Source organism: Wasmannia auropunctata, unplaced genomic scaffold, assembly GCF_000956235.1.
Source record: "Wasmannia auropunctata unplaced genomic scaffold, wasmannia.A_1.0 LD336026.1, whole genome shotgun sequence".
Lineage (NCBI taxonomy): Eukaryota > Metazoa > Arthropoda > Insecta > Hymenoptera > Formicidae > Wasmannia > Wasmannia auropunctata.
The window spans coordinates 2,628,211-2,649,110 of record NW_012026864.1 but is presented as its reverse complement, the minus strand read 5'-3'; the positions used below and the strand labels follow the sequence as shown (position 1 = coordinate 2,649,110).

The 20,900-nt window shown below is 27.1% G+C and overlaps 3 protein-coding genes across 6 annotated transcripts in view; all 3 read left to right on the top strand.

Moving 5' to 3' along the window:
- The first annotated feature begins 800 nt into the window (after positions 1-800).
- On the top strand, positions 801-7,411 carry LOC105452857 (short-chain dehydrogenase/reductase family 16C member 6-like). 4 transcript variants are annotated; one of them, XM_011694361.1, is made up of 9 exons: positions 801-1,148; positions 1,239-1,245; positions 3,563-3,706; positions 5,201-5,355; positions 5,854-6,031; positions 6,257-6,386; positions 6,520-6,646; positions 6,788-6,913; positions 7,282-7,411. In XM_011694361.1, the coding sequence occupies exons 3-9, from the start codon at positions 3,569-3,571 to the stop codon at positions 7,346-7,348; spliced, it is 921 nt and encodes a 306-aa protein (XP_011692663.1). In that variant the 5' UTR covers positions 801-1,148; positions 1,239-1,245; positions 3,563-3,568; the 3' UTR covers positions 7,349-7,411. The 4 variants fall into 4 exon arrangements, with proteins under 4 accessions (XP_011692663.1, XP_011692666.1, XP_011692667.1 ...); XM_011694364.1 differs by lacking the exon at positions 1,239-1,245 and having other exon boundaries at positions 801-1,079; XM_011694365.1 differs by lacking the exon at positions 1,239-1,245 and having other exon boundaries at positions 939-1,148.
- A 4,057-nt stretch (positions 7,412-11,468) lies between these two features.
- LOC105452858 (short-chain dehydrogenase/reductase family 16C member 6-like) lies at positions 11,469-14,576 on the top strand. Its single transcript, XM_011694366.1, has 8 exons — positions 11,469-11,578; positions 12,170-12,307; positions 12,775-12,929; positions 13,036-13,213; positions 13,399-13,528; positions 13,731-13,851; positions 14,091-14,216; positions 14,374-14,576. Exons 1-8 carry the CDS (start codon positions 11,576-11,578, stop codon positions 14,456-14,458), a joined length of 936 nt encoding a protein of 311 aa, XP_011692668.1. The 5' UTR covers positions 11,469-11,575; the 3' UTR covers positions 14,459-14,576.
- Positions 14,577-16,535: 1,959 nt separating this feature from the next.
- The window catches only part of LOC105452903 (short-chain dehydrogenase/reductase family 16C member 6-like), a 5,106-nt gene continuing 741 nt past the window's right edge, over positions 16,536-20,900 (top strand). The window contains exons 1-6 of the mRNA XM_011694455.1: positions 16,536-16,636; positions 18,213-18,297; positions 18,866-19,012; positions 19,677-19,831; positions 19,969-20,146; positions 20,824-20,892. Of these exons, the coding sequence (XP_011692757.1) occupies positions 18,277-18,297; positions 18,866-19,012; positions 19,677-19,831; positions 19,969-20,146; positions 20,824-20,892 (570 nt within the window). The 5' untranslated portion in view covers positions 16,536-16,636; positions 18,213-18,276. The remainder of the gene's footprint in view (positions 16,637-18,212; positions 18,298-18,865; positions 19,013-19,676; positions 19,832-19,968; positions 20,147-20,823; positions 20,893-20,900) is intronic.

Below are 20,900 nucleotides of genomic sequence, written 5' to 3'. Positions count from 1 at the left end.
TAACATTAAATATTGCTCGTTTAGGTTGCGCTTATAAACGATGTTAGCGAGCTAAGAATTCTAAAGTTTTATAATATATGTAACATAACTATATGCTAAATATGCGCTAACATTATCATAAGAGTTCTAAATACAGATCTGATTGTAAGATATTAAAAGGTCATATTATTAATAATAATAAAATTAGGAAAAAGAAATTCGATATATAGAAATAATAAGTTAAAAATATAAAATAAAATTTTGTTGTGCACGCATAAAGAGCTTTGTTTCCGAGAAAATTTGATATTAAAAAATCCATCTAATGACATAATAATTTATGTATTCATGAAAAGTATTATCGTATCAAGTCTATATGCCGATATGCGCATTGCTTCGTTATTATTTTATGTACATGAATTTTAATAAATATTAAAAATACTTTCGTTATTTTTCATCTTTTACTCTATTTCCCACTTATGTTTTTAATAAAATCTGTTATTGTAGCAAAATAATGTTTTTAATAAAATTTGTTTAATGTTGAGATCATTTTCAGTCACAAAGCATGTTACAGCACTGTATGCCTTGCACTTTCAGTAACTGTAAGGTATTTTGATACATGTAGAAAATCGATATCGATATTTTCAAATATCTAACATATGTTTGTTGCTTTCTTTGAACATTCAATTGGAATAAAAATTCAAGTTCGAACAGATGGAAGACTGTAGCAATTCTGAAATCAATACGTTATATAAACGTCATAAAAACCTGTTATAAATACGACCCTGAGAACGAGTTTAAGATCTCTCATGACCGATAGTCTGTTTCTGGATACCTGCCAACATACATTGGTATAGGTAACTTACATTCACTTTAAACCGTCGCCGAACTTCGGTTGAATAGAAAAAAAAAACGAACACACATTTGAAACATAAATACATGAAAGAAAGGCCGTTAGGTAGCCGATCGTTGCAAGTGCCTGTAATCAGGCAGGTATACCTGAGCTTGTTACAGGCGTGTTCGCCAGTTCAGTTTTCGCTTTCGTTGACGCAAGGAAACATGTCCTACTTATCGTACAGTTCCGTGCACAGCAGACCGGAGAGGTACAGTTGAAGTTTCGTGATCTCAAAGATTCAAGTACTGGCAATAAAACGATTTTTCTTCGTAAAATGGTTAGTCTTACTCCATTTCAAGAAATATATAATATTTATACATTTATGTACTTTTTGACAGTAAAAGGTATGTACTCCTTTTCTTTGCAGCTTCTGCGTGCGTAACTTTTTGGTTGTCAAAGAGTGTACATTTATAGAGTGAAATCGGAGAGGTTGCTAAAATAAACGGTATTTTTTGAAGTGTTATAATGATAGTTGGCAGAATGGAATAAATTAACGCCATTTTGTAGAAGAAACTTATCGTTTCTAGCACATAGTAAACAATACATACGTATATATATATATTAAAACTTGTAAAAATAAATAATATTTTTAAAAATCAATTCAGCTAATTTTATCGCTTATTGTTAGTAATTATAATATACATTTTCGAAGTAATAACAAAATAATATCTATCTAAATTTGCATAATTATTAAGATATTTTAAAAAGTATTACATTTTTAATCAATAATTATAACTGTCTTCAAGGCTACACAGTTGAAAAATTTGTGTACAACACAATTTTGCATTTCCTAAATGGTTCACTCAAATCTTTGTGTCAATTATTTAACACAAAATACATATGTTAGAAGATTATTACGTAAAAATTAACAGAAATAAATGTAACATTTTTGCAAGAAATTGTAAGAACATATATTTAAAAACAATTAATATTTATACGTTAAATTACGTTAATTTTTTATTCACCTTAGAAATTACGTTTCAAAATTACATTATTTTTATATTATTTATTCACTTACTCATAAAATAAATTGTGTTATTTTAACACTAAAAAATTAAATATTTATTTAACACAAAATAATCAAATAACATAATTATATTACGTTAAATTAATACTTGAGTATGTATTAAATAATATAAAATTTTAACAAATATTAGTAGACCGTTCTTTTTAAACACAAATTATTTTCTATTGTGTAATATTCTACATAAAATTTTTATGAAAATAATTGCTTGTATTAAAAACATCTAAATATATACTACTAAATCATATAAGCAGCTTTAATTTTTTTTTATATCTATTTCTTAAAGTTCATAAATATTCTAAAGTTTTAAAACTTATAAATATTCATGAAATATACATATTTACTTTAAGTTATTAATAATATATTTGTTTTACTTATTTGTTTCTTCTAAATAATGTTTAATTTATTTTAATTCATTATAAAACAACAGCTGTTTATTTTTAGCAACTTTCTAATTAGCAACCCGTATTATATATTTAAAATATAAAACATAAATTAAAACATAATATTATCTATAACGTCATCTAGAAACATTATCCGTAATATTACTAAATTATAATTTAAAATGCAAAATACATTGAAAAATTCACATTCAAATAATTATAAAATATACAAATGTATTTTTTATAAATCTTAAATATAGAGAAATATAGAGAAAAGATTTTATATTTTAAATATTTATATATTATAAAATCAGCATAGAGAAAAAACTGCTAACAAAGTTTTATTTACATTTTCTACTACCTTTTACGCTTTCTTTGCTTTCAAGTAGTTGCTAAAAAAAATTTATTTTTTATCAATATTTCATGATTTTTCGATGTTATCATATTTTTATGTAATCATATTAATGTAAATTTATGCACACATGTCGCATAAATTTACATCATTACATATGTTAAATATAAACCGGTAAATGAATACTAATATAGTACATTTTTTGAAAAACTTTTAGCTATATGTATAGAAAAGTATTCTGTCTTTAAAACATAATAAACGTACGTTAACATGATCTGACATTTAAAAAAAGTAATATATCAACGCAATGTATGAATATAACAACATCCATATCGCCGAAATCATGTACTAATAACTGATACGCTGAATTCTTGAAATATTTGTTATTGTCAACATCGATTATTCTAATATGTTTAATAACACGCAGAATTATTTATTCTACAAATTATAAAATATATTTCTAAACATGAGCATTCTTTATTTTGTGAAATATTTTGTTTTTATAATAAGTCATCTAGCAATTCTTAAAGTTAATACCTTCAGTTTATTAACTATCTATAACTTATAAGCATATAATACTATGGATATTGTTACGCCCGAGCCGCGATCTCAAGTTTTCGGCAAGCCGGAGCGAGTCACCGCGCCGGCGCGAAGTAGTCGTGGAACGCGAACCGACGACGAAATATTTCAGCTGTCAAGTGAGTTGCGATTAATTTTGGAATGAGTCGTCAAACCGAACGGAACCATTCGCTCCAATCGTATTTTTGATCTCTTGTATTCGAAGTCGTACTAATAAAGTGTTATAAAGAGTTCCTCACTATAAGTGCTTGTATTGTTTATTTCTCTTGCGGGAGTGCGCGAAACCGATCCGCGGGAGTAACTAATATATTAATATAAGAAAATTACGCTACCTACGATAATTATTTTTCCAGTTCATCATGAATGCGACCAAGATCATACAAATTTTGACAAATACGTTGCGGCTCATACTGCAAATTCTTTACTACATCTGCGAGAGCGTGTACTATCATATCTTTGGATTACAAGAAAAGAATGTGACCGGTGAGATTGTTTTGGTACGTACGGAAAATATAATGTGTACTATGCATAACATAAAAGTAGATATTATTAAAAGTTATCAAAAATATAATTCGAAAAAATTCATAATTGACAAAAAAATTAAAAATGTTTAAATGAAAATTACATTCTCCAGCTCGTGTTTAAATAACATTAAGTAAGAAATTTAGACTCGGCCAAGGAATGAGCAAGGTGTGACGTGACAAAATTAATAGAAATTATTAGAACATGATATTATAAAAATTTTTGAAGAATATTTAATGTCAAAACGAGTTCGACTGCACAGTCTTCTTCAGTTGAAATAAATTAACATATAAATAAATTAATAAAAAACATTAACGACAATATAATAAATTAAAAATTTAAATACGATGATATTTAAGAAAGTAATTAATTTAACGCATTTGTAGGCCATCTGCGTATTTAAATGTTTAATTTATTTTATTGATGTTTTTTATTAATCAATTTATATATGTTAATTTATTTCAACTGAGAAAGATTCTGTACAGTCAAAACGGTTTAACATTAAATATTCTTTAAAATTTTTATACTATCATGTTCTAGTGATTTTATGTCACGTCACACCTTGCTCGTTCCTTGGCCGAGTCTAAATTTCTTACTTGTTAAAAATGTTTAAATAGACAAATTAATTTATCTGTTTATATATTTATTTTAACTTTATGTATATATGTACTCTCTGAATCTAAATCATTGGAAAAGTCACTGATTGAGTTACTAACGCCTTGCATCGCTAGAATAAATAAGTGAAACAGCTAAATCCGCTGTGGAATTAGCGAGAACAGCAGTCCACTGATTTGTCAGTGATTATAGCATTATTCACTTATTTGTTAGTGATTTCCAAAATACAATGTCTGCGTTCCATTTTAACGCTCGCGCGCTGTGAGCATGATTTGTCCTTGTTTAATATTATATTTCATAAGCAACAAGAATAAAATGATTCCGTGAACATTGTAAGCGCCAAAAGCATGAAGTAAATACCGAATGCAGTCAATATATGCGCGTATTGAATACTTACTATATGCCAATATAGTCCAGGCAAATTAAACTTCTTAGAAGAAAAAATTTATATATATATATATATATATATATATATATATATATCCACTAATTCAGATTTAGATATGAAAGAATGAGAGCTAACGGAAATAATATGAGAGATAGTGTTAACATAATATTAAAATAGATGTATAATATAGATCCATGTTTGGAACGCGCTTACATATAACGATGTTAGAGCGCTAACAAGTCTTGAGATTTCTGTAGCATATGTAAAGCAAACTTTATGCTCAATGCGCGCTAACGTCGTTATATTGATTAAATACTTAAGGCGTTCTATATATACGGACCGTAATGTCATATTAAAAATTAAACTCTGATGATATCAAACAACGATATAATACAATTTGTAAAGAATGAATAAGCTTTGTTTTACAACAACTGTGTTTTTATATTATGTTTGTTACATTTACAAGATAACAGGTGCGGGTCATGGTATAGGAAAGGAATTGGCGATTCAATATGCATGCTTGGGTGCGAAAGTGGTGTGCTTAGACATGAACAAGCAAACGAACGAGGAAACGGCGAAGGAGATTAAAGAAAAAATTGGAAAAGATGTATATACATATCAGTACGTTATTGTTATAATATTGGTTATAATATAAGAATATAAGTTTTTGTTTCGTCCCAGCAAACAGATTATAACAGCAACATTGTAATATTCCAGCTGAATTGCAGGAATATTACAATATTGCTGCGATATTGTAGTTATAATCTGTGTTTGTTAAGTCGTATATCATTCAAAGAAATTTTGATTATTACTTTAACACATAGCCAGCCAAAATAATAAAATACGTGTAATATTCGAACAATAATAATTACAATTTATATTTTTGCGAACAGTAGACAATTTATTTTATTGCACAAATATTTTAATTACTACTAATATAATAAAATATTTCTGTTACACTGCAAAGATCACATTGTTTATATTATTTTACGTCTCTCTTTCTTTAAGTATTTTTAACTTCTTATTGTATTAAATTCCAATTGACATCATAAAAAATGTCATAATATTCATAGTATGTATCAAATGATTGACATTAATTAAGATTTCGCCATTTTATAGATGTGATGTAACTAGAAGAGAAGAAGTTTTTGCAGTAGCCCATAAAGTGAGGGAAGAAGTCGGCGAGGTTACAATTTTAATAAACAATGCCGGCATAATGCCGTGTCATACTTTTTTAGATCACACAGCCGATGAAATCTTAAAAATCTTCAATGTTAATGTATTAGCACACTTTTGGGCAAGTTAAAATTGGCTATATACAAATATTAAGTTGCCTTTTACCTCTTGAATTAATGATGCTCTTTCTTCTTTTATATTTCTTCGAAATAATTATTTGATAATTAGAAATTTTTACTTCTTTAAAAATTTTGCTTCAATTATTATATGATATTATTAAAAATATATAAAATGTTATGTATAATATTACGTGTCCTCGTTAAAAAATGTTATGTATTTTTTTTAGATATTGCAAGCATACTTACCAAGTATGATTGAAAAAAATTATGGCCACATCGTTGCACTCTCATCGATGGCAGGCATCGTAGGACTTCCTTACTTAGTTCCTTACAGCTCTTCAAAATATGCAGTCCATGGTAAACCTGATCTCCTACCGATTATAATTTATTTCTTACATATTATATCTTACGTATGTTCAGAATTTACCAAAAATAAGTGATTTAATTTTATAAATATTTAGAAACTTCAAGCTCTTTTAATATTTTTCAGGTCTGATGGAGGCGCTTGAGGAAGAATTACGAGTAACTAGTAAGAGAAAATCTTTGATCAAATTTACTACCATCTATCCTTACATGGTAGATACGGGACTTTGCAAAAAGCCAAAAATAAATCAGATGTAAGTTAAATTAGTAGTAAAATTAATATTTAATGTTATTAAGTTAATAAAAAAAGTAAATACATTCAGTGCATGCAAATATGACGAACTTGATTATTAAAATTGATATTAACATTTTTCTTTACCTAATCTTACTCCTAGATTGAATTCACTCTTACTATTAAGCTCCCCGAAAGATACAGCAGCACAAATAATTAAAGCGCAACGACAAAATATAAAGATGAGAACTATACCATTATTTTGGTTATCACTTGTGTCATTCGGAAGGTAATTAAATAGTTTGTATACATATATATATTAATAAATTTTTAATACTGATTTATACAATTAATATTACGCAATATTTAATACATCATAAGTATATCATATATGTATAGTATTTGCACGTATATATACATATACATATTTTAAATTGTAACAATCAAATTTTTTAAATATCATTAAATATTCTTAAATCTAAATTTTTCATTTTTAATTATAAATAAATTTATTACATATACTATATCAAAATTTTATGTAATGTATTGCATGCAAAATATAAGTCAGAATATAACGTCGCATTTTTAATTTGTGACATTATTTTACATTAGTGTGTAATTAAAATATAGATAAAAAAAATATAATTTTGATTTCAGGATGTTTCCCGATAATGCACAAAATAGTATAAAAGATTACATTGATTCTGGCGTCGAACCAAGCTAATTAATATGTATAAGGATCTTGTAGTTTATATTTCATTAAACTTTAAAAAATTTGTGGAAAAAACTTACTTTTATTTAAGAGCTACAATTATGTTATAAGTTTTTCTTCAACTAGCATTACAGGCGCGCGCTTCACGCGCGCTATTTAACACTTTTTACTATAATTTGCAATTACTCATCAATCTCAATACACACACAATTGTCAAAATATGCAATATCCTTTCACAAAGTAAGCACAGCAAGAGAACTAATCAACATCGCGGAAATGCGATAACAATATTTCGTGATATGCGAGTATCGATGTCATGTCTTTTTTTAAGAAAAGGATGTGTTATTAATGTTAAATATATTGAAATGTTTTTGTATATATATTAAAGAGTTTATATCAATAAAGCATAATATATATTGTAGGATTTTAGAAAGATGTTTATTTTAATTCAGTTTACACAAGCGTATGAAAAATGTTTAACGTTCAAGCTGCAATTTGTTTGCGTCGCGAAATTTATTCGAAACACGTCTTTTCTAGATGATGTTCTCTGTCTAAAAGAAACGTCAATTCAAAATAAAATGCGATCGTAAAAAGCTGATCAACGAAATAACTAATTTTTTATCTTACGTTTCTATGCATAATCCAGCCAAGACGCGCTACGATCACGCAAATTAACATGCTGAATATCTCCAACTCTACAATATTATTTAGTTAAAAAAATAATAAAATAATAAAAATTATTTCCACTTAAAATAATAATAATAAATATAATATACACATACATGTTTATTATTGTAAAAAATATATAGAAGAAAGAGGCGGATAAGAGGATGAACTTAATAAAATTTTTGTGCGTAAAAAAATTTTATCAATTAGAAAACGTCAATTATATATTAATTTTTAACATATAAATGCCTTGCACTCGGTATTGAGGATAAACCCGACCAATTCTTGTAAATGCGTCATTTCACACAGAATTTAATATATGTTTTTTGCTCCATTGTGATTTTTCGATGTGTGTCACAAAGGTATTATCGATTTTATACTTGTGATAAAACAGTCGTTAGGAGGACCTCAATTCTACTTACAGAGTTTGTGAACGAAACTTCAATCAAGAAGGTGCAACCTTATTTATATAGATGATACCCTCAATAATGCCACTAATACCATCCGTATGAAGAAAGTTCGGAAACTTTTGGGACAGATCGTGTACTAATATAAAAAAATTTATATTAAGAAAAGTATGAAAATCTACAAAAATGCATATTCCTACTTGATAAGACGTCTAGTAAGAGCTAAGAACATACATCTAGTCACGCATAATGTTGAATTAAGATCAGAACAGTAATCACATACATGTACAAAAATATTCCTTTTTTGTCGAAATTAGCTTTTCGTGATTATTAATTACAAATTTCACTACTAATTACAAAATTATTTTCACAATTTTTATCTCAGCCAGAATAGATAAAGAAAGCACTCTATTTGATGAAAATTTTTGGGAAACAATAGCTGCGTTCAGAAAAAACAATTTTGCAACTGTTGCAAAACTCTTTAATATGATTAATTCTTGCTCTCAATTCCTCATTGGATCTAAATATAAAAATCAATCATATTAAAGAATCTTACAATAGTTATAAAGCTGCATTTTCTGCTGAACGCAGCAATTATCTTGCTCATATCGCTCCAACAACAAAACCTTCTAAACAATAAAACAAAAGTTTTGTAGAAAATAAGTTTGGTTGTATTGAATCATAAAAATTTTCTAATATAATTAATTTTGAAATGCAATTTTGAGATAATAACTGGCTGTAGAAAAATAAAAATATATATTTTTAAAATATGTTTTTCCTTTTTTTTCTTTATGTTTCAGTTTTTTGCAAGCAACTAAAAAAATGACAGGTATTGAGTTATGTTGTTAATAAATAAGTGATGTCTTGTTATATTATATTTGTACATAATTTGTATATATTTGTAAAAAAATAAAAATTATATTATTATTAATCGCGATGTGGTCAATCGCAACGTGGCCAATTGCAACGCGTGATCAGTCGTGACGTGGTCAATCACAACGTGGCCAATTGCAACGCGTGGTCAATCGCGACGCATAAATAAATAATTTTATTATTTTATCATCTTTGGTTAAAGCTTATCAGGTCCGCAGACAAATTAAATCGTTTCATAATTTTCAACATGTATAAAATTTGATATTCGTAAAACCTTGAATAATACATTTTGAAAAAAGGGTGTTCTCGCTTGCGGAAAGTAAAATTGACATCGTTTCTTAAGGCTGAGATACAGACTTTTGCATAACGCTGCATAACGCATAAGACGTAAAGCATAAGAGAATCAACAAATCAGAGTCCTTTATTTCATATTCTGATTGGTTGATTTTCTTATGCCTTATGTCTTGTGCGTTATGCAACGTTATGCAAAAATCTATGTCTCGGCCTTTATAGTTTTTGAGACGAGGAATCCAATGGTGCTAGTTAAAATTACGTTAAATTTGGGAAGTCGCGACCCGAACATGTTCGTGCAGGCGCACGGGACTTATCGTTGCGCCCAATATTTTTACTATTAAATGTAGCATTTTTATAACAAATTCTTTATTTGTAATGAACAAATATAATGTACATATTACATATCATCGACACATGCAGCGTAGCAACTTGTCTTGCGAATGACTGACGCCACGAGTTTTTTCGACTTTAAAATCAATTTTTGATGTGTTTCCCGATCACATGTGACGTAATTTTAATTAGCACCATTGGATTTCTCGTCTTGAACTATAAGAAACAATGTTAATTTAAATATGTTTTATATTATTTATAAATTAACTAATCACGCGATATTTAAACTTTCTTAGTTCTACAATTCTTAGAAATGTTTTATGTAAATTTAGCCTAACAAATTATAAAATTATATGTTTATAGATATATAACATTTATTAATATTTATTTTGATATAATAATCAAGTAATTCAGTCTTATAATTTATAATCTTAGCGGTAAAATTTTTATCCCATATATAGCGTACATCTCATCATATCATATCTCTTAAAGCAAAATTCCCAGATTTGGACTTTATCCCGCAATAACTCTGCTCGTAGAGCACGTAGAGGAAAAGTAAAAACATTTTTTATTATATAATTCGAACCTAAGCTATCCACTGAGCCTACTTAAAAATTGATCCCTTCAACCGTTGTTGAGATTCCGAAATTCCGAAATCTCGAGTGCTCGCGACTCGCCGGTTCGCATAAAGAGATACGGTCCGGTTCGACGCATCTCCAGTGGCGGATCCAGAGAGTTGTTTTGGGTATGCCATGACGAAATGTGAATATTTAGTTATTATTATTGTTAATGTTATGTTTAATATTTTTTATTATTAAAAAAAAATTGAGTAAACATTATTTAGTCTCGAATAATCTCTGATAATTTTTTTTCTCAATTCATTTAAAACCAACTTTTTCTAATATACGAAATTTGTTTGGAGACTCTGGGGGGGACGATCGCCCCCTCCGTCCCCCCCCCCTTGTAACCGTCACTGGCATACAATTACATTGTATTACAGTATTAACTCTTCTACACGCACAACCGTCAAATATACATACATGATAACAGTCGCTCACGAGGTAAGCGCGTGAGAGAATCAATCAGCATCGCGGAAAAGGGTCAACAATGAACTTTGAGATTTTTCGATAATTCGCGAGTATCGATTTAACAGTCTTTAAATAGGATATTGATAATATTAATTATACATATATATCATCACACAAGTGACAAGACAGCAAATACTTAATGTATGAGCATGTCATGAAGCGCCAAAGATATAATGTGACTTTATAATTGTTAGATAAAATAAATTACAAAATACAATAAATTAATTATACAGATACTAGATAGAAACATTGCGTGCAAAGTTTATTAATTGATTTTACAATTGTGTTATAACAAAAATAAATGTTTACGATAATGTAAATATGTTGTTAATTCATTTTCTCCCCTCTCCAGCGATTAAAAAAAATTATGCCGTTTATTATATAAGTGACAGGTTTTTTACAATAATTGATTTCCATTATTTTTTTCAACAGTCTCACGCATGCGCTTGATAAAATTAGATGCAAACAACCAGATCAATTATATAAGCGCGCACATTGTGATAACACGGATTTATAAACTTGATTGGAAAGAAGTTATAACGTGTCTAAATAAAAGTTATAACGTGTAATAAATAGGAATTATGGTAAATAAAACAAATTTTATTTCTTTCTTATTGTAAATACTTTCTCTCTAATACTATAAGATTAATACTAATACTATGAATTAATATATGTAATAAATTCAATTTAACTTATATAATACATGTAAATAATATATGTAAATACATGTAAATAAATTCAATTTAATTTATATAATACATGTAAATAATATTCTAAAATAGAAACTAATCAAATACTAATTAATTCGACATCTGTTGTTTTAAAAATTTATGTTTAATAAGATTGCGATGTAAACCACATTATATAATATATTATTAACATGTTTTATATTGTATTATATAATATACATGTATTTTCTATAATATTATATCTTATACATTATATTAATGTAAATAATATAAATTTTAAAACATTACTATGCAACTATATAATTATACCGATTAATACAACAAGATCATAATACACGTATATGTTATAAACGTATTTTAATAAAATCATAACACATGCACATATTTGTATTAAAAAAATATCATTATATCAAACAAAAATAAACACAATTAGCAGACATTTTCATATTATTCTATTTACTTATTAAAAAATTGTCAATTTTTCAGGCACAAATATTAAACGTTTTGCTTCTTCTAGCAGAGATCTTATTGCTTATATTAAAAATATTTTATTATATTTACGAAGCTACGTACAGATTGATCATTCCACCACAGAAGAAGAGCGTAGTTGGTGAAATCGTTTTGGTGCGTATGAAATTCTTAATATATGTACAGACATAGGTATACATATAAGGAAACATATAATAGAATTATTTTTATATTAAAAATATTTAAAAAATTATATTGTTATATTTTGTGTGTGTGTGTGTGTGCGCGCGCACACACACACACACACACACACACACACACATACATACACACACAATTACACTATTACATAGTAAAAGTAGAAAAAAAATTGTATTCTAAAATCTGAAGTGGCATTCTCTACTTAATAATTAATTTTAATAAGTATTTTATTAACCAAATTTGTTACGTTTTTTTAAAGCATTAAAATAAAAATTCAACTAGAAAATATAATATCAATGCTATTTTTATTAAACTTTTTTAACTGTTTAAAAATTTTTTAAACTTTGAGAATTTGTAAATTGTAATTTGTAATAATAATAACATAATGTATTATATATTATATATGACATATAAAATCATAGATAACAGGTGCAGGCCATGGTATTGGGAAAGAACTAGCGATTGGCTATGCTTCGTTAGGAGCAACAGTGATATGTTGGGATATTAATGAAGAAACTAACAATGAAACAATGAACGAAATAAAAAAAATGGGAAAAAACTCTGTGTATGCATACCGGTAAGTTGTTTTTGCTCGACAGAATAAAAAACCTATAAAATTTACATATATAGAATGCCTAATGTTAAATTACCAATACTGATTAAAATCTGGTTATGTCTTATAGATGTAATATAACAGATAGGGAAGAAGTTTTTAGGGTAGCGGACAAGGTTAAAAATGAAGTGGGAAATGTTACTATATTAGTCAACAATGCCGGTATAATATTTATAAAATCATTTTTAAATCAAAGTCTCGATGAAATTGCACGAGTCATAGATGTCAACGTGACAGCACATTATTGGGTAAGTAATGTAACGGAGACGTAAAAAATAACCATAACATTAACATAATCGACATTATTATCGGAAATAAATATATTGCATCAGCTCTTCGTAATAAACGAAATGTATTAATCGACTTAGGACTTACAATTAGACGAGTATGTAATTAAGTTTCGAAATCATTGTTCACAAGAAGACATTTTCAGACATTAAAAGCATTCTTACCAAATATGATTGAAAAAAATCATGGTCATATTGTAGCGCTTTCATCAATAGCAGGACTTTTCGGTGCTCCTTATGCAACGGTTTATAGCCCTTCAAAATTCGCAGTCAAAGGTAATTCATTTCATATTTAACGATATTATGAATGGCACAATATTATATGAACAAATACAAATTACATAAATAAAGATGAACACATTAATATACGTACACACACAAACACACACACACGCCGCGCGCGCGCGCGCACGCAAGCACACACATAATACATATATATTTCTTACTTTTCTTATATATTTTGATATATGTATTGTAGCAATTATGGAAGCTATATCTGAAGAATTACGTGCATTGAGTAACGGAAAATCACTTGTTAAATTTACTACTATATATCCGGCCATAGTGCTTACCGGACTGGTTAAAAACTCAAACATTAGGCAAGTTTTCAAAGATACACTATTATAACAAATGCTTTGCAATCACTTATCACATATTCAATTCATTCTTTTTATTTTCTATATATTTGACGAAATCAAATGTTTATTCTTTCAACATTACACTCTCTCTTTTTATTATGTAATTAATTTTTTTTATATATGAGCACCGTCATTTATTTATTAAAGTATTTGTAGCGAACAAATGACAAGTGATTCAATTTTATCCACACATATTACAGATTTCCATGGTTAATGGGCGAACTTTCACCGCAAGAAGTAGCTTCGTCAATAATTGACGCGCAAAGACGAAATTATGAAAATAAGAGTATACCTTCATATTGGCTGTTCTTTTTTAAGATAGGAAAGTATGTAAATTAAAATTTAATCCTAACACACTTAATGTATTTTCAAGTGTACAACAATAATAAATCGCAAAACAATTTACTGTAAATATACTAATATATTGAATACTATTGTTTTATAATTATTACTTTTATATCTATAATAGGAATATTTTTTCAGATTATGTTTACCTAATGCAGCCTTAAAGTGTGGAATGGATTTTTTCAGTTACGGTGTCCATCCAGATGATAAAAAAGTAACATAATTTATAAATCGCCATAAAATTTGTAAACTTTGATGCATTTTATTATTATATTATAAAACATATCCATTTTTGTTCTTCTTACTTATGTGATGGAATTATTAAATATATTAAATATAAAGAAATGTTTATTTATTATTAGATATATCCAAATAATATATGCTTAATTGAGATATAATAAAAAAAACAAATCAGTGAAGTTCAAATAATGATTGGATGACGCGCAATGACTAAATTTTTAAGTGCTGATATAACGCTAACTGAAATTTATTGCCATTTGAAAGCTGTGTAATGTGTATGGTGAAAAGACTGTTCACAAAACAGTTTTAATTCTTACGATGATTTTAATTAGTCACCAAAACTAGTTTTCCACTTTGAGATTCACCAAAAATTTAGTTTACATAGGCAAAAGTTGTTGACTTAACGATTTACTATACTTCTGTGAACAATCTTTTCACTATACATATATATTTTGAAATTTTAATAACTACGAATGAAACCAATATAAGATGACACAATTGAAAACGTGTTTTAAAAATATATATTGATAGACAAATACAAGTTAATACGTCAACATTTTAACTCTTGTTCGAGTCATTTTCAGTACAATGAGAAAAGCGGAATAACCAGTAAAATATCCAGTGCGTTGTGAAAATAACAGTAAAATAAAATATAAACAAATTGGTATCTTGTTCAAAAATTAAAAACAATATAATGAACCAGAGTTTTTCAGCTACAGAACATATGGGGTGTCGCAAAGACTATCCAAGTGTGCTGCGAAACTTTTGTAAAAGGTAAAAAAATGGAAAAGTTAAAAAATAAGTAAAAAAGCGAATAAAGCGCGAGATAAAAAATATTTTTAAAATTGTGAAAATTATCTAATTTATATCGTGTTTACTCTTATTTTTACCAAAACGTATTCAGCAGCCCCCAAGGCCAAAACGTTAATTTATGGAAATAGAAAAATGTTCTAGTCCCCTATACTTCAGTAATTAAAGTTTGTTCCAAAAATTTTTTGACGACAGTCCATTCGAGTCGCGATTCTAGATTCATCATTCAATTTTCAAAAAGGCCTGAGTGCTAATGAAAGTAGACATGTGTACTTACAATTTGAGCTCAAGAAGGAATTTTTTGGTTGAGCTGAATTTTGGACAGAAGGAGGCCACTTGACAGACAATACCTCATATGTATATGTGTATGTATATATGTATATATTAAAATAATACTAAATTTAAAAAGTTAAGATTATGAAATGTAAGATGTAAGTGTCAATTGTTTCATTAAAATTATTTTATCTTATATATATTTCTATATAATATATATATATATATATTCCTATATATATATCTAATACATAAACTTTATCTTATATAGATGTCAACATAAAAAAAAAGAGACACACCAAATCATATGATACACCAATATTTTTTGTAACATTTCAAATTTTCATTTCTTTATCTTTATCTATCTACTCTTACCTTTCTATTTTACTACAGATAACATAGAGAGAAATTACCAAATTAATGTCAAATCGACATCAATATGATAATTTCGACATTAATTAAATTAAAATTCGACATCAATTTGATCTAATTGACAATCATTTCTTATTAAAAAATGTCATGTCTAATTATATTGTGTTAGTCAAAAAACTTATATTCTAGACTCTGAACTAATTGTAAAATTCTCTATTTGATGATGCCATTGTTTTTATAAGTATTTTGTCAAGTAATTTCACTTCTTTTTAAAGCATAAACATAAAAATTCAGTTAAAATATAATATAAATTTTATTTCAAAAACTGAAAATTTGTAAATAGTAACTCGTCATAATTTTAATTTAAATTATATTTTATATATACTATAGAAAATAACAGATGCAAGTCATAGTATTAGAAAGAAATTAGCGATTGGCTATGCTTCATTAAGAGCAACAGTAGTATGTTGGAATCAATGAAAATACCAACAGCCAGCAAAGTCGTATCGTGCTATCTCTTATTAACGGCGATAAATTCTTTATCTTTTTTTCCTACAAAACTTATAGCAAACCTTGTTATGTCAAGGAAAACTGCGTGCAATTCATTCTGTGACTTCAGTTAACTACTGACGTTTCATCAAAACAGACTGAAAGAAAATTTAATGTGTCGTGCTCTGAAAGAGTTACAGACAGCGAAGACAATCAGGTATGTGAAACAAATTCTATTTTTTTTATATTTGTAATAAAAACTAACATTGTATTATAAATTCAATTTTATAACAAATAAAAATTATAAATTTAAATTCCTTTTGAAAAAAAGAGAACACTATAAAAAAAATTTTATTCACAATAAATAGTCATTAATGTTAAAAATATTCGTAAATTTATACTTTTCCTTGAAAATATTTTTACATAAAAATATATCACAATAAGTTCTCTCTCTCTCTCTCTCTCTCTCTCTCTCTCTTTCTCTCCTTCCTTTTCTGTATTTTCCTCTTTCGACTATTGATATTACGTATGTTCTTATAATAAAATCACTATTTTTCAGACAATTGAATTGAAAACATGGTATAATATCCTGTTATTTTTCTGGCAGAGATATTGTTTATTTTGAAAATTATATACATATAATTATATTTTTATTATATTATATTATTATTATATATATATAATTATATTTCATGCGAGTATGCAAATTAATCATACTAACGAAGAAAAAGACTATAGCTAACGAAATTGTCTTGATATGTAAGAATTATTCTTAATATATGAATATAACACAGTGCAAAAAAACATTATAACAAGACTAGTCATTTCCTGTAGTTTTTTTAGACGTTGAATCCGAATCCGTTGTAGAATGACTCTATTACGTTATAATTTTTAAAAATTTGCAGATAAACTTACAAAAAGGACTATTTTTACGTTCTTTGTCACATTATAACTTTGAAGTGCTGAAGAAGTGTTCTTGCAATCAAAATTAAATAGTTGTTAGGATTTTCAAATCTTGAAAGAAATTTTTTGTGTCCGTTATGATTAAGTTTAAAACATTACGTTCATTACGGAAAAGGTGTGAATAAAATCATTGATCAATTTACCAAACTTCTAATTTTCAAGACCTTGAATTTACAATGAGTTAGAAACTCGGACTTTAGACAATAATATTTCTATTTATGCTACATGAAAAACAAAACTAAATTAAAGAAACTATTTTTCATGTACAATAGGACTCCAGACTATTCAAAATCTAAAGTTCTCAGTTATAAATTCGGACTCGTATAACTCGATTTACTGCTTGCTGCATACAATTAATGACAGAATTAACGATAGTTTTTTTTACACGATAGAATTCCGACCTATCAATTTCAAACTCAAAACTTGCATAACAATATCTCTTTTTATGTATATGGATAAATAATTTAAAGTTGAAAATATGATTCTTATGCAAATAAGATCTTAATGTATCGATGAATTAAAAACTCGGACTATAAGCAATAATATTTCTACTCGTGTTACATGAAAAATAAATTAAAGAAATTATAAATATTATAGATTTTTCATGTATAATAGAACACTCTGTGCACCGCCTGTTACGCGCTGCATTTATTACAATGCAGCAAAGTTGCATTATTTAATCTTTGATCTATGGAACGAAGTTCTTCTTAATTAGCAGCTCTCACACACACACACACACACACACAAACCTGTTTTTATTTTAAAAACATTTAGAAAAAAAAGCTGATATATTGAACCTGCAATGATTACACTTGAACTAATTATTGCAGTTAACTAGTGAGTTTTCATCAAAACAGACTAAAAAGAAATTTAACGTCCCAGTATAAAACAATTATGGATAGCAAAAGCAGTCAGGTATGTAAAACAAATTCTATTTCTTTCTTATTTGTAATAAGTATTAATTCTGTGTAATAAACTCAATTTTCTGTGACAAGTAAGAATTGAAAATATAAATTTCTTTCCGAGAGATATAGCAGCGTTATTTTTTTGAAATAAGAAACTATAAAAAAACTTTGCTCGCAATAATGTTCATAAATTAACATTTTTTTCTTGAAAATATTTTTATTTGTATAAAAATATGTAAAAATAAATTCTCTCTCTATTATCTTTCTCTCTGTCTTCTTATCTATCTTTTTCATTTCTGTAAAAATTTTTAAATTCACTAAATATTATAAAACTTTTCTATAAATTTTTATTCTCTAATTGCATACGTAAGCCTAAAACAAAATAACATCTGCCAGTAAATATAATATTAACAAACTTGATTATCTATCTTTATTTTAATTCTAAAAAAATAAAAAAATAAAAAGCTGCATTTTTTTAAGTTTTTAAGTTTTTCTAAAGATTTACAGAAAGCTAAATATAATAAACATATTATTAAATAATATTATATGTTTTTATAAAGAAATCGTTAATGTTTCAGACAATTGGGTTAAAACTATACGATACTTTACTCTTTCTATCAGAGATATTACTGCTTGTTTTGAAAATTGTATATTACATTTGTGAGGCTGTATACAGATTAATTGTTCCACCGAAGAAGAAAAACGTAGTTGGTGAAATTGTATTGGTAAGAAATTTATAATCTAAAAATATTGTTATGTAAGAAGAATACAATTATACATTAAAAAATATATAAGAAGATAAATTATTTTTATTACGTAAGAAAATTATAAAAATTATACCACTAATTGTAAATTATAAAATTATATAACTTACGTGTGTGTGTGTTTACATGCGCGCGCCCGCACGAGAAATTTCAAATTTTCCTTTCTATTTCTCTATCTATCTAACCTTACTTTTCTTTCTTACTACAGATAACCCAGCAAGAAATGATTCATTAAATTAATGAATCGACATCAGTACAATAATTTTGAAATTAATTAAATTAAATCAAAATTCGACATTATAATACCATATCTAATTGACGGTTATTTCTTACTGGAAAGTGCTACGCCAAATTATGTTGCGTTAGCCGATAGTAAAACTTGTATTCTAGACTCTGAACTAACTGTCTCTAGACAAAAGACTCTATATTTTTAGTGCCCATTCGTTTTCATATGTATTTTGTCAAGCAATTACTTCATTATTTCTTTCAAAGTATAAACATGAAAATTCAGCTAGAAAATATAACATTGATGTTATTTAAAAAAATGAAAACTTGTGAATTTTAATTTGTAATAATTATAATTTAAATTATATTTTATATATTATATATATATATACTATCGTAGATAACAGGTGCAGGTCATGGGATCGGAAAAGAATTAGCGATCGGCTATGCTTTATTAGGGGCAACAGTCGTATGTTGGGATATCAATGAAGAAACCAACAACCAGACGGTGAACAATATTAAAAAGATGGGAATAGATTCTGTACATGCGTATCGGTAAACTAATATTGCTTTTTTTACAAGATTCGGTAAAATTAAAAATAGTGTTCAAATAGAATTTACACAAGCACAAATACTTGTAAACTAGAAAATAAAATTATCTGTATTGATCAATATTTGATCGGGTTTTACAGATGTAATGTAGCAGATAGGGAAGAAGTTTTCAGGGTAGCGGAGAAAGTAAAAAGAGAAGTGGGTGACGTTACTGTCTTGGTCAACAACGCCGGTATAGCGTTTGTTAAATCATTCCAAAATCATAGCCTAGATGAAATTGCACGAGTCATAGACGTTAATGTGACAGCGCAGTACTGGGCAAGTATTAATATTCTTTTCTCTGAGGCAGATGAGACACTACGAGATATTAGTAATAATCATTAACGTAATTGCTACTATTTTTTTTAACAAATACTAATATATTTATTTGGCAAGTTTCAGAAAGAATTTTTTTTCAGTTAAGCTAAACTTTTTTTATATCGAATCCAAAGTTATCAAGAACTTAAGTTACGACAATATTATTGATACATTTTCTGTATTAAAATGTAGGAAAAAACACTTTAACAAAACAATTTGACTATTTATCCTTCACTTTATTGTTGCGTTTTTTTATTTTTGTTCAATCGAAATAAAGAATTTTTTAAAATAAGATCAAAAAAATTAATTTTTATATTGATTTAACGTGAAAAAAATTTGATCAAAAGACGTCACTTATATCTGCGGATAAATGCAGAAGACATCGTCTATGCACTAACAAGCGTATGGCGTACGAACGGTACGACGTACGAAGAAGATGAACTTACATCTCATAAAAAAGTGTTCTATATAGATAGTTTGGCTTGTATGTGTAAAATAAGACACAGATTAAGATACTTTTGGAAATAAATATATTATATCAATTTGACATTCGGAAATGAAATATATTAAGCAACTTATAGTTAAAGTATATAATTAAATTTTGTCAATCATTGTTCACAAAGAGAGAATATTTTTAGACATTGAAAGCATTCTTACCAAGTATGATAAAAAAAAATCATGGTCATGTTGTGGCACTCTCATCAATGGCAGGACT